This window comes from Crocuta crocuta, unplaced genomic scaffold (assembly GCF_008692635.1).
Source record: "Crocuta crocuta isolate KB4526 unplaced genomic scaffold, BGI_CrCroc_1.0 scaffold93, whole genome shotgun sequence".
NCBI classification, from domain to species: domain Eukaryota; kingdom Metazoa; phylum Chordata; class Mammalia; order Carnivora; family Hyaenidae; genus Crocuta; species Crocuta crocuta.
The window spans coordinates 6,646,648-6,661,120 of record NW_027529641.1 but is presented as its reverse complement, the minus strand read 5'-3'; the positions used below and the strand labels follow the sequence as shown (position 1 = coordinate 6,661,120).

At 45.1% G+C, this 14,473-nt stretch overlaps 1 protein-coding gene across 1 annotated transcript in view; it reads right to left on the bottom strand.

The window, feature by feature from the left end:
• Positions 1-227: 227 nt before the first annotated feature.
• Positions 228-14,473, bottom strand: part of ALDH1A3 (aldehyde dehydrogenase 1 family member A3) — a 39,513-nt gene continuing 25,267 nt past the window's right edge. Inside the window, exons 10-13 of the mRNA XM_077762394.1 lie at positions 10,948-11,112; positions 9,585-9,742; positions 8,441-8,515; positions 228-2,132 (exon numbers count right to left, since the gene is read on the bottom strand). Coding sequence (XP_077618520.1) covers positions 2,060-2,132; positions 8,441-8,515; positions 9,585-9,742; positions 10,948-11,112 — 471 coding nt within the window. The 3' untranslated portion in view covers positions 228-2,059. The remainder of the gene's footprint in view (positions 2,133-8,440; positions 8,516-9,584; positions 9,743-10,947; positions 11,113-14,473) is intronic.

Below are 14,473 nucleotides of genomic sequence, written 5' to 3'. Positions count from 1 at the left end.
GCTAAGACACAGAGCATCTGAAACCAAGCTTGCTGTCTCCTCCAGCCCCAAAACCACATAAGCGGGTTTCCCACGCAGGCTAAATGCTGGCCTGATAGATTGAGCCAGTGGAATTTTCATCTTAAGCTACTGATACTGCTTTATTCCAAGCCATTTTGTGCCGAAGGTCCCAGAAAGAGAAAGATCAATCACAGAATTATAATGAGTTTGGCCCTTAAAGGAAAAAACACGTTTGTCAAATATCCAATTTTATTTTATCATCGTTGCCTTGTTGAACACAGTCTGCAGTTAGGGTCAGAATTCCCAGGCCAATAGATTTTTTAAAACCATACCACAGGAGTAAACCTTAAAAGAAGTGAAATCTAATACTATATAGATTTCCATTTCTAAATACAGTATATTACAGAAGGTTAAATATACCACCTCTGTTTACTTACAACTATAAAAAGATACATTAACTATACCAATTATAAATAATGTAGCATTTCATATTAAAGGCATTATTGTACAATGAAAGATTAAGAACCCTCTAATGTATTACTATCAAGGTTAGTGTCTATAGTCGCTTGAGATAAAATCCTGAAAATTCAGTGTATGGAGTCGAATCCTGACTCAGCAAGTTGCTGACAGTTTAGGTGGTGTTAACTATGCAGAGAAGGTGAATAGCGTATTGCCTATTTCTGACAAGAATGATAACCCCATTTCACTAGGACTTTCTTCATCCATACACTGCTTTTGATGTTGATTTTCATTTTATTATTGCCCTCCCCCCAATTTAATTCTCAAACATGATTTAACTCCCAAACATAAGCACCGTTAGAAAAGTACTAGAAGTAATGGCAAAAGTATCCAAATAACGCAATGACATTTGGTTTTTGTTTTTTAAAAAGCTATCTGGGCACACATTAAGACTTGGGATTGCATAGCATTTGCACACACAGAGAGGAAAAGAAAATTTCGCAACATGTTAGTGCAGTACTCAGACCACTGTAGTAGGAGAACCCAGTTCTTCCATGGAGTCTGGGTGTTATTTGTTAATTGATCATTAATTAATATCAAAATAGGACTTTAAAAAAGCCAGGCTGTATTAAAACAACGGCCTTTCCAGTTGTGTGTGTTTTCCTAATCTAAAACAGATAACCAAACTGGAGAAAAAGAAAATTACATTGGCTGATCATAAACCATTAATGCAAGTGGTAGAAACTGATAACTTGTAAAAGTGGAGGGTGGCTCTGATTTGTCAAACGCAGGAGTTAATTTTCCTAGCATTGGCTATGCTCTTGTAGTGTCAGAGCACTGGGTCCTTAGCAGCGACGGTGACACTAGTGATGTTCTCTGCCTAAGAAAGTGCCTTGGTTAAGGTCGACTGTGACATAGTTCTAGATAAGCATTTTGGGTGTTGATTTCGATCATATTCCGAAAGAAATACTGGTTTTTGAGCTGAGTCCCATGGTCAATGTCGAGATGCAGTCCTTGAAGACCCACTCCTGTTCACACCCAAGATCTGCAGTGCCCTTCCACGGTACTTGATTCCCAGAGCTCCCCACATTGGCTCCTCACAGCCCTGCTTTTGTTTTTGTTTTTAACTTAGCTCTGTTTCTTTCCCACTGAATGGTAGGAGGGGCTTGTTCTGTGGGTAGGTGACCCTGAGGAAGCCACAGGTACAGGGCTCTGTTTGCAGAGCAACCGGGGAGTTTTTCCAAGTTCTTACTGGAGTCAGAGCTGGCAAAACATTTGTAAGTGACCGCTGGATACTTGAAATGCCACTTCCCGTTGGCCACACCCTGAGCCTCTTCACTGCCCCGCCCCAGGACCTGGTTGAAAAAGAAACACAGAAATGGCCAATAGCCCCTCCCCCAGGCAGGACTACAATTTCACACACAACATAATGGTCAATAACACAGGAGTGTGAGAGGAAAAGAAAAATCGTTCAAATCCAGTAGATGTAAAGTCTCCACGACAAAGTGACCCAGGAAGGAGGGCAATGCAGGTTTTCTTCGGCAAGTTTGATCTGCCATATTCGGCCGTCCAACGTTTGAGGCAGGAGATGGTCTTTTCCTCAGGGACTCTTGTCATCGAGTTTGATGGTGACTGTTTTCACTTCTGTGTATTCAGCCAGCGCATATTCACCACTGCAATCACAGAAAAGAGGAAAATGTAAAACGGGCGTGTCACTTAGCCGTTCTGTGGGGACTATGTTCCAACGCTTGGTTGGTCAGTACTCTGGGGAGGCAGTTTGGAGTCTATGCAAAAAAGTCAAAATGTGATGATTTTATAGAGGAGTAGCCAAGACCCTAACATCATTAGTATGTCTAAGTAACAGGATCTATAACTTAAATTTAAATACCACTTTCTTGGGGTGTCTGAGTGGCTCAGTCGGTTAAGCATCTGACTCTTGCTTTCAGCTCAGGTCGTGATCCCATGGTTTGTGAGTTCAAGCCCCGCACTGGGCTCTGTGCTGACAGTGCAGATTCTGCTTGGGATTCTCCCCCTCCCTCTCTCCCTCAAAATAAATAAATAAATTTAAAAAAATAAAATAGATAAATAAATACCACGTTTTTTGGTGTGTGATGCTTTGGAAATATTCAGAAGGACTAAGGGTTTGTCTTTAAAGAATGGAAAGGGATGGAAATAAAGAGGTGGATTCCCTGGGTGGGGAGCACAGAGTGAGAAGAGGGCCTGCATGGGTGAACAAGGCAGGGGGCTGGACATGTGGCCTGAGGACCCACAAGGGGCAGGGACACGGAGGGCATGGAGTTGACCTCAGAGTCTGCAGGCGAGGACCAGCTCGAAGAAGAATAAGGCCAGCCCAGAGTGGTGAGGGGAGCAGACATTAGCACAGCCTGGACACCAGGGGAACACAGCCTTCGAGTTAGCACCCTTGCTATCTGTCCCTTCTTTAAGTTTTGCAGAGCCCAGGTGACCCTTCTCGGGCATCATGGGCCATCCTCCGAGTAGCCCCTCTTCCCAGAACTGGGATAGATGGCTTTGGACAGATGTAACCGCCTCTCCAACACTTGCTCTGCTGTGAAGTACATAAAAATGTGTACTTGTTGAGGAAAAGAGGTAGTAGCAGAGGTGACTCCTGGAGGCTCTGTTGCTAGGAAGACTTGAGACGTTATCCCATTCCATCCCTTAGATCAGTGGTTCTCAAAGTGTGGTCTCCAGACCAGCAGCCTCAGCAACACCTCAGAACTTGCTCGAAATGCAGATTCTCAGGTCCCCTACCCTGCCCCTGCCCCTGATATGATGCCCCCCCCTTCCAGGTGACCACATCTCAACCCTCAGCACCTATGTGGCAAAGGAGATTAAGGTTGCAGATGGAATTAAATTTGCAAATTAAAATAGGGAAGTTATTCTGGATTATCTGCGGGGACCCAGTGTAATCACTGGGATCCTTAAAAATGTAGAAGGGAGGCAGGGGAAGACAGCCAAAGGGAAAGGAGACTACAAAACCAGGTTTAGAGACATGCGACATTGTTGGCTTTGAACACAGAGGAAAGGGCTGCCAGCCAAGGAATGTGAGAACCTTCTAGAAGCCAGGAAAGGCAAGAAAACATATTCTTTCCCTGGAGTCCCCAGAAAGGAAGGTAGCCCTGCAGACTGTCAGATTTTGAGCTTACAGAACTGTATCAAATGACAAATTTATGCTGTTTAAACCACAAATTTTGTGATCTATTGTATGATCAATAAAAAACTAATACACCCTCCTAAAGTGGGGCCCAGAAATCTGTGGGTTTTTTTAAACCTTTTTAAAAAGTTTATTTATTTTGAGAGAGAGAAAGCATGCACACAAGTGGGGGAGGGACAGAGAGAGAGAGGGAGAGAGAGAATCCCAAGCAAGCTCCATGCCCAGCGCAGAGCCCACCTCTGGGCTTGATTTCACAAACAGTGAGATCATGACCTGAGCTGAAATCAACAGTTGGACACTTAACCGACTGTGCCACTCAGTCACCCAGGCACCCCCAGAAATCTTTGTTTTAACAAACCAGGGGATTCTGATGCAGCTCAAATAGGAGAACTATCGGTTTAGACCAATGTAGCTTATGCAAGTTCTTTGCCTTCCCTAAGCCTCCATTTCTTATCTTTAAAATGGGCATATACCATCATGTCCTTGCAGTTAAAATGATTGGAGATAATTTAGTATAGAGCACCTCCTATGTGCTAGGTAAAAAAATGAATGGCAGAAAGTAATAGCATTATTTTTAATTAACATGTCTTTGAGATTTTTTGGTAGTTCCCTAAAACAAATAGTTCAAGAACCCATAAGAATGAGTGAATTGCTTTTCAATCTTTTCTAAATGTAACACAGAACATGAAAGCCCTGTACAGAATGGTGAATTCAACTTCTGTAGAATAGAAAATCCATCTAATCCCTTCCCCTACAAACAAATGACAAACTAGAAAAAAAATTACATTCACAATTCTATTCTATGTGAGAAACAGTTCTGTTTTCCTTAACATACAAAGAGCGCTTAAAACTCAGTTTAAAAAAAAAAACCCACATGCAACCAAATGGAAAAATCAACAAAGGGCATGGTGAACAGTCAGTTCACATAAAAACAAATACAGATTATTTAGTAAGTATTAAAAATGTGCTTAATACCCTCACAATTAAAGACAGGCAAACCAAAAGAGTGGGAAGCTCATGTTCCATGTGGCAGATTACCCAATATTAGGAATTTATTCTGAAAACAATCTCCCACGAGTGCATAAAGATTTCTGCACAAGGAAGTACACCAGCATGGTTTGGAGTAGCAAAAGCCCTTGGAAACAACACAAAAGTCCATCACAGGAGACCCTTAATGAAAAGAATGGAAGGGTATCCAAAGTCCATTCTCAAAAGCAAAAGTAGCTAGCTCCCATTTCCTTTGAAACCAGCAAAGAACACACATATGCACATCTGCCGTATGCAAAGAAAACGCACAGTAAATCCTAACAGTGAGCATATTTGTGTTGCATTGTTTAAAACTCAAAGTGGTCAAGGATTTATCCAACTTAGTAAACAGAAGTACACCAAGTGACGAAAGCACGTTGAATTAGCTCATGAACTAATAAGTCCAGTATTAAACTATTCCTATAAGATTAAGTACATGAATCACCTCATTCTTCCTATTCCTGCAATCACTGCCAGAGTTCACGTTCTTGCTGCTCGTATTCACCCCACTGTGGCATTCTCCTAATGAGTTTCTTGCCCAGTCATGACAGTCTTGGCGTGCAAAGCCATCCACGAGCCCAGCCATTCTCCTAGTAGACCTCATCATAATGTTGGAAGGAGGAGAGACCAGTGATACTATGTTCACTGCTATGTGATCAGAACCCAGCATGCGACTGGCACACTAAAGGTGCTCATCAAATAGCTGCTAAGTGAATGAAAGAGCACATGAACAAAATGAATGATGGAACAGTGGCCACCTCTAACAAATGGGATTGAAGATCAGTGGCAGGAGGTCTAGACTTTTTGTTGGTGTTGCTTTTTGTTGTCGTTACTGCAAAACAACCAAGAAAACGGCCCAGGAGGAAGAGGATTTGTAGGCTTCAGCCCAAGACCTGCACAGGAACAGCCCCCGGAGGGGCCTGTGGGTGGGCGGCAGATAGCCAGCCCAGTCCAGGCGGCCAGACACGGGGAAAACCATGGAATCCACCGTGCAGTGCTCCAGCACAGAAAAAAGGAGAACTAGATGCAACGTGAAGACATTAATCAGAAACAACTGAAAATGGAAATTGGTTTGCAAGTCAGTTTCCAGGCTCCCTGGGAATTATGTTAAAGTACTTTATCTAAAGCCTTGGGAAAATATATGCCAAGGGTCAAAAAAACACACCAAAAAAAGTCCCGACTGTGGCAGGATGAAACATGGGCTATGCTCTGTGCCAGGTGGGGGTGCTGAGGCCCTGAGGCACTGTTAGCACAGGGGAAGGGGACAGAAGTGACACAGGTGAGGAAAGTACTAAGCAATAGTTGGTGTGAGTGAGTGCACGCTAGAAGTCAGGTGGGCCCCACACACCCTTCCCATGGCTTCCATATCCAAGGCTGTCTGTTTGGGGGCCAAAGTTCTTGCTGCAGCAGGAAGCTGTGTCTGGCCTCTGGGAGGAGGACTGTGTGGGGTTCTGGGGCCCTCAGGTGTCACTGGTTGAAGGCAGCTGATTAGAGGACACCAATGACCACGTACGCCCTGGCTGACATCATTCCAGGTGGCTTACAGGGATGACATCCCTGTTGAGGAAGGCCTTGTAGTGTGGTGGGTCCAAGGGCTCAACCCCACTTCTGTCACTTGCTGGCAGTATGTGACCTGGGAAAGGCATGGACCCTTCCTGGCATCCTTGGGTTTCCTCATCCAGAAAACAAGGGTAGTAGTACTTGCCATCTACAATGGACAATGCTTGTGTCCACCTATAGTTTGTACACTGAGACCTTGACTCCTGAGGTGAAGGCATTGATCCTCACCAATAGGATGCGTGTCTTTATGAAGGAGACTCCAGACGACTCCCTCACCCATCCACCATGTGAGGACAGCCATCTATGAACCAGGAAGCTAACCCACGCCAGACCCCAAATCTGCGGGCACCTCGATCTCAGGCTTCCAGCCTCCAGAACTGTGAGGGATCAATGTCTGCCATTCAAGTCCCCTGCCTGTGGTGTTGTTATAGCCACCAGAACACACTAAGACACTGCCTCATAGATGGTGTGAGCGTGGAATCAATTGACACATGCGAAAGTGCTCTTACGGAGCCTGGCAGACCCTCTGTTCAGCGAATGCCAATTATCACCCATACTATGGCTGTCGGGGGGCCCTGAAGGGGACCCAGGTGACCCTGGCCCAGGCCCCATGTCTCTCTTGAGCAGGAGGTTGTGAAAAGAAAATGAGGCAGAGGCTCACAGAACACACCACAAACAAGGCACTCGGGACGAAACATGATTTCTGCAAAGGATTTTCACCGCCAAGAATTTACTACAGTTTCCTAAAGGGGAAACTAGCCACTGGGATGCCGATGACACCAAGGGACACCTTCTACTCAGATGTTCAGATGGTCCTGGCATATTTGTCATGACTCAGGAATGGATTAGAGAGAAAGACCAAGATGGAGGAAGGGCCCCCAGGGCTGTGGACACTGGTCAAAAGCATTTGTTCAGGAAGGGATGCCAGCCCCACTGTTTCATAACATCTTTATTAAGAATCTGGAAGGGGAGGAGCGCCTGGGTGGCTCAGTCGGTTAAGCGTCCGACTTCGGCTCAGGTCAGATCTCACAGTTCATGGGTTCGAGCCCCGCATCAGGCTCTGTGCTGACAGCTCAGAGCCTGGAGGCTGTTTCGGATTCTGTGTCTCCTTCTCTCTCTCTGCTCCTCCCCCACTCATGCTCTGTCTCTCTCTGTCTCAAAAATAAATAAACTATGAAAAAATTAAAAAAAAAAAAAAAAGAATCTGGAAGGGGAGTTGCCCGAAGGCCCTGCTAGGGCCTGAGCTGAGGGGAAGCACTGAGTGCTCTCACTGGAAGATGCACAAACAAGGACGAGGTGATGCATTTGTATATAAACAATACAAACTGTTTAACTAAGAGGAAGAGCTAAGAGCCCTCTGAGATGTTCCAGGAGCGGCCCTGCATGTTGTCACAGATGGTCCCCTGGGAAGATTGATCCTACAAGCTGTTTGTCCACAAAGACTCATAAAACCCCCAGCACCACCAAGAAGGATGTGGGGGAGAAGGCAGCGTCCAGCTGGAAGCGGCATTGTGTCCACTCCTGGAACGCTCTGTCCAGCCCTGTGTCTGGACCTTTTATCTCAGGCCAGACCCAAGAAGGCCTGTCCATTAGTCTATGCATGGAGTTCATCTACCCAGCGGGCAAGACAGAAAAGAGCCTTGGAAGAATATGAGTGGGTTTGATGGAACCACAGAGGACAGGGCAGTATGTCTCCCAAAGAGGCACCAAGAAGGGGCCGGAGTAGCTCAGAGTCTGTCCCCAGAGCCTGTGCCGGCGGAGGGGGGGGCGGGGCGGACAGTGCCAGAGCCCAGCCTGGGAGAGGGCCCATCTTCCCTGCTGAGGACCGGGGTTTATGGGAGTCTGGCAAAGAGTGCACTTTTCTAGTTCTGTCCCTGTCCTCACACAAGGAGCCTATGTTGAGTCTCAACCGAACGTCTCCACATGTGGTGGGTGCTGGGGAGGACAGGAGCTGAGACTAGAGGTAGGTCCTGGGGCTAGAAGGGGTAAGACATGAAGATAAAGGCAGGGAAGGGCAGGGGTAGGAAGGCGATGGAGGATGGAAGGGATCAGGCACAGCCCCAGAGGGAAAGGGGCGCCAGCCTTCCTGACATAGCAGACCCAGCCTGCCACTCAGGAGCACGGGGCGAGGGCACTGGACTGGAGTACATGTTCCCACCACCCTGCGAATGTAGTGTTTTTTTATCCAACTGCCGATGGGCGTGCAATGACAGAAATACTTACAGTTCTCTGCCATTTCCTGACATTTTAAAGCCACCGAATGGAGCCTGTGCGTAGATGGCATTATAGCAATTGATCCTGGAGGAAGAACAGAAGAGACTCATGATTGCCTGGAGAAGACCAACCCGGGGCACTGTGTCTCGGCTCCCAGGCGCTTGAAGCAGACTATTGCCTGAAGAGTGACTTTTAGTCAAAGTTTTAATAATGGGAACAGGTATGTTCAACTTCTGTCTTCTCATTCTTCCCACCAGAAGCTAAAATTCAAATATTCTTAAAAATGAAGCTTTTCACTGGGATAGGAAGGGAATATTCAAGGGGGAGAAGAAAGGAAAGGGACATTATGGTATAATGGAATAAGATTTAGCTTTGAAATGAGCCAGACCTGACTTCAAAGTTTTCTTGCTAGACCATAGGATTCCGGGCTTGTTACTCAGCCTCTCTGAGCTCCCATTCATATTTATCAGCATTATCATCTTTAAGATGAGGATAGGGGCACCTGAGTGGCTCAGTCAGTTAGGCATCCGACTTTGGCTCAGGTAATGAATTCACAGTTCATGGGTTCAAGTCCTCCATCAGGCTTTGTGCTGACAACTCAGAGCTTGGAGCCTGCTTCGGATTCTGTGTCTCCCTCTCTCTGGCCCTCCCCCACTCAGTCTCTTTCTCAAAAATAAATCAACATTTAAAAACATTTAAAAAATTAAATGAGGATAATGTCATCTTCAGGATTACTGGTAAAGCAGGGAATTTCATCCACACTTTGAACAAGACCATGCACTGATTTTAGAATCAGAATAAAAAATTAAAGTGAGATGGAGTGAAGTCCAAGGGCAGCATGGCATGGTGGTCAAGGGCATGGGCACCAGAGCTACACGGGCACCAGAGCTGGCCGGCCCGCTGTGGTCTCTGCTCTGCCCTGTACTAGCTGTGTGACCCTGCAACCACCCAGCCTCTCTGTGTCTACTTTTCTCATTTGGAACATGGAGACGATAACGCTCCCTATCTCAGAGGCAGTCATGAGTATCAAGCAAAGCACTAGGACGGTGCTTGGCACATAACATACAATTAGCAGCTCTCTGTCAATAGAAGACTAGTGAACTGAGCAAGTCAGCAACTCAGAGGAGCGGAAACATGCACAGCCTCTACTCACCAGACTGTCCCAGACTCTAACGCGGAAGCCAGCTTCAGTGCCTTGTCGAGGTTTTTTGTGAACACAGCTGCTGTGAGTCCATATTCAAGGCTATTTGCCCTTTTTATCACTTCTTCGATATTTTTGAACTTCAGTATTGGCTGCACTGGTCCAAAAATCTAGGATTAATTAATTGCAAGAATGACAATGAGTCATGATTGAATGAAGCACATACACTCTGAGCAAGCACTGCTTTCATTTTATGCCTTTTCCATATACCTAGAGTGCTCATATGCAGCAGAAATGATGACCGGAGAAAAAAGAATGTCCAGAGATCTTTTTATCTCTGTGATGGTTGACATTTGAAGGGAAGGATTACAATTAAAAATTAAAAGGTCAGCTGAAAGTATATTTCAGGCTTATGATCTCTTATTGTCATCAGGGCTTCTGAGAAGCCCCAGCCCTTGAGCTTTGGCATTGACCCTGCATGCTGACATGCACAGAAGACAAAACTTTCCAAATTTTTCTTGGAGAAAGTTATTGCCAAGGGTGTTTGCAGGGCATAGCTGTAGAACTGTGTGCCCCGACCTCTTGGTGGTGCGTTTTCCATCAATGAAGATGTCAAAATGTTTCCCTAAGAACTCCCAGGGGAGGGGATGAGACAATGCTCCTTGCTATGCAAAATAAAAATAAGAATCTCATAAAAATCTCTAGGAGAAAGTCTATAAAATACCCACGCAGGAAGCCCTCAGCAGTGATTCACTTTCTCACACGTCCCAAAAGACCACATCCCAGGATGGAACCACCCAGGACCCTAGGTGGGAACCAATTTCCGGCTAGATTAATGGTAAGATTGAAAGGCAAAGTTAGAATCACACTCTTAGGGGGGTCCTAAGGAAGTCATACGGAGGTCCACCATTTGCAAAGATGCTCATGGTCGAAAACTTCATAAAGAATTCCAGCCATGATATGTTCTTTGCATGAATACACTTGTCATTTCAGTTCAGTCTTGGGGGACTGAAGGCAGCTTTGGACTGTGAACTTACAGGCAGCAAGAGCCCTCCAGCATGTGCTAACCTGAGGATGTGTCAGAAGACAGAAGAGGGACAGTTGATCCCCAGGGATGTGTGAAAATGGGGGTTAGGACAAACTCTGCACCCACTATATAGTGCTTGGGGTTTGCAAAGGCAGGTACACAAGATGGCTTCTCTCAGGACCCCAAAGGAGAGAAAGAAGGCAACAAAAGAAAAGAAAATGCTCCCCTCAAAAAGACTTCTGGGATCCCTGAGCCCTAGAGAAGACCTCTGTTTGAAAGAATCGCTCTCCCCCCTCAAGTCCTGTAAGAGTCCCCATGGGATGAAGCTTTTCCTGCAGTGCCCAGTACCTCTTCCTTGGCAATCCTCATGGTGTCAGTAACTTCTGAGAAGACCGTGGGTTTAATGAAGAGCCCCCTGTCTTCCATAGCCGAACCCCCACATTCCAGCTTTGCTCCTTCCTTCTTCCCACTCTCGATCAGTTCGAGGATTTTGTCAAACTGCTTTTGGTCAATCTGCAGAACACAATGAGAAGTATGTCCTGGATTCCTTCTGGGCAGTGGCTGCCATCTTAATGGGTCCAATGGCCTTCCACACGATCAGCTGTCCTACCCGTAAGTGTCCTTACCAAGTCATAAGTCATGGGACAGATGTGCCTTGTATACAAATATTCTTCTGATGTACATACCTAGGCTCTTTGGAGCAGGGGAGGAATGGGGAGATAGGCTCTTCTCACCCTCTCCAGGTGTACAGTTTATTCATATGACTGACTTCTTCCATGCTGTTAAGCAAATCCGTGAATGAAATAAGATCTGAAGTGGTCACATTCCTTCCTCTCCCAACTCTTTGCATCCTGGGAAGGTTGCCAGATTTAGCAAATAAAACTACAGGTGCCCAATTAAATTTGAATTTTTGAAAAGCAACGAATGACATTTTCAGCATAAGTATATATCAAGTAATGTTTGGCATATACTTATGCTGAAAACGTCATTCATTGTTTATTTGAACCTCAAATCTAGCTGAGTGCCATGTATGTTATCTGGCACCCCTGTGCCCTTCTCACAGGGCACCATGGATCTGCGTTAACAGTTACTGGAAATCTTCATCCATGATGTGGATAAGTAAGAAGGAAAGCTGACCACTGTACCCAGCACCCTCAGAAAAAGAGTGGAGTACGCTTGAAGGTGAGATGGGTGGGCTGCTTGTTTGTGAGGCATCAGATTGTCAGAAAGGCCCCACCTTCCGCCGCCTTGCCTAGGAATTTCCTGGGCTAGAGGGCACCCTGTACCACTAGGCTAATAATCTGCATTTGAACATGGCACCCAACTAGCTGTCAAAGAGCACCCTTTTTGGGAGACTGTGCTCAAGGGAAGAAGAGCTATCTCCATCTCCAGTGGTCCTTCTTCCCAAATCCACAGATGCCCTGTTCTTGACCATGACCCTGTTGCTAGTCTCTTTGGCTGAGAGACACAGGGTTTTGACTGTGATTGGGTTGCTGTAACTGAGATTTTTAGACAGAAAAACTGGTTTTGTTAAAGCAACTTTAAATTAAAATATAAGCAAACCAATTGTGTATTTGGATGACTGTTCCTGAGGAGCAGGCTGGCTTTTTCAGAGCCAGTGGGCACAAATCATGCACGTCCCTGGACCAGTCATTTCCTGACGTGTGTTAAAATTCCAAGTTGGATCCTTGTACCCAGATAAATTCCAAACATAAAAAATTAGACCATGAAAAATGAATACAGGAAAGTTTTCAAATTCTCTCATGTGGGAGAACACTTCTAAAAATATTGGGTGATGGTCTTTCTATGATGTGAAATCCAGAAGCCATAAAGAAAAGATGATAAATTTGAGTATACTATTTAAAAAAAAAGGCAAAAACATCGTAAGCAAAGGGCAAAAAAACAAACTGGAAAAAAATGACAAGTCATATCATAGAACTAGAGCTAATTTCTCTAGCATTTAAAGAGTTATTGGAGGGGGATCTGGGTGGCTCAGTCTGTTAAGCATCCAACTCTTGATTTAGGCTCAGGTCATGATCTCAGGGCTCATGAGATCCAGTCCTGTTTATGGCTCTGAGCTGACAGTGCAGAGCCTGCTTGCAGTTCTCTGTCTCCCTCTCTCTCTCTGCTCCTCCCCTGCTCTCTCCCTCTATCTAAAAATAAATAAATATTTAACAATAAATAAATAAAATAATGAGTTCTTGGAAATGATAAGAAAAATGACTAGAAATATAAGAAAAAAGTATGCAAAGCACCTGCACAGTTGATGGAAAAGGGACTGAAAATGGCTTTTAAACATGATAAGATATTCTGCCTTACTCATTATAAGACATACATGCATATTAAAACTAAGTGAGATACTGTTCTTAACTATCAGATGGGCAAAATCCATATCCTGTTAGTAAGTCTGGAGAAACAGACAAGCTCATACAAGGTTGGTATAACGTAAGTTGGTTCATCTCCTTGGAAGGTGATTTGGCAATGCTTATAGAAATTACAAATGTGCTCCCACTTGGTAATCCCACTTGGGGACTCTGTCCCACTGATGTCCCTGTATGTTTGCAAAATGACACACTCCACAACATTGCGCGTAACTGCACACACTGACACATTCATCAGAACTTGTTATTTGAGGACTACCTAGATGGCTTGGTCAGTTAAGTGTCCGACTCTTGTTTTGGCTCAGGTCATGATCTCACAGTTTGTGGGATCGAGCCCTGCATCAGGGTCTGCGCTGACAGCGCGGATTGGGATTCTGCTTTGGATTCTCTTTCTCCCTCACTATCTGCCCCTCCCCCACTAGCCACACACATGCAGCTCCATCCCTCTCTCTCTCTCTCTCTCTCTCTCAAAAATAAGTAAACTTTAATTGAAAAAACAACATGTTAGGGGTGCCTGGTGGCTCAGTCGGGTAAGCATCTGACTTCAGCTTAGGTCATGATCTCAGGGTTCATGAGTTCGAGCCCCACATCGGGCTGTGTGCTAACAGCTCGGAGCCTGGATCCTGCTTCAGATTCTGTGTGTGTGTGTGTGTGTGTGTGTGTGTCTGCCCCTCCCACACTCATGCTCTATCTCCCTCTCAAAAATCAATAAAACATTAAAAAAAAAAGAACATGTTGGGGCGCCTGGGTGGCTCAGTCGGTTAAGCGTCCCCGTCTTTGGCTCAGGTCATGATCTTGTGGTTTGGGACTTCGAGCCCCATGTCAGGCTCTGTGCTAACAGCTCAGAGCCTGGAGCATGTTTCAAATTTTGTCTCCTCATCCCTCTGCCCTCCCATGCTCATTCTCTCTCTCTCTCTCTCAATAATAAATACACATTAAAATTCTTTCTTAAAAAAGAACTGCTATTTGAATTCTGGTGAATTCATATAGCAGAATTCTATGTACCTGTGAAAAAGAATGAGGCAGATACTCATGCCGTATGGAAAGCTCTTCAAATTTCTTATTAGAACACAAAAATCAAGGTGCAGACAGTATAGATGTCACAGTTGTCTTGTGGGTGAAAACAGGGGCAATTAGAATATATATTCCTATTTGCTTATATATACATAAATTCTGGAGGGCTACGTGAGAAGCTAAGACTGTGTATGCACAGAGGGAAGGTGAAGAACCAGGTCTATGAAATGAGGGAGGAGGATGGAAGAAAGCTTCTTCTCCTCTGACATTTAGATGCGTTCTAGGTTTGAACTCTTCTGTATATATTCCCATCTAGAGAAGTAATTTAAACAACTGTAATGGGTCCAGTAATATCTCAGCGTTCTCTCAACTTCTCTCCGGATGAACCTGGTCTTGGGTTAAAAGTTCCAGGATTGCTCTTTCCTCCTCCCCAGAGGCCAAGAGGGCTTGTAGGGCTTTACCAAACTATGGGTCCTGAG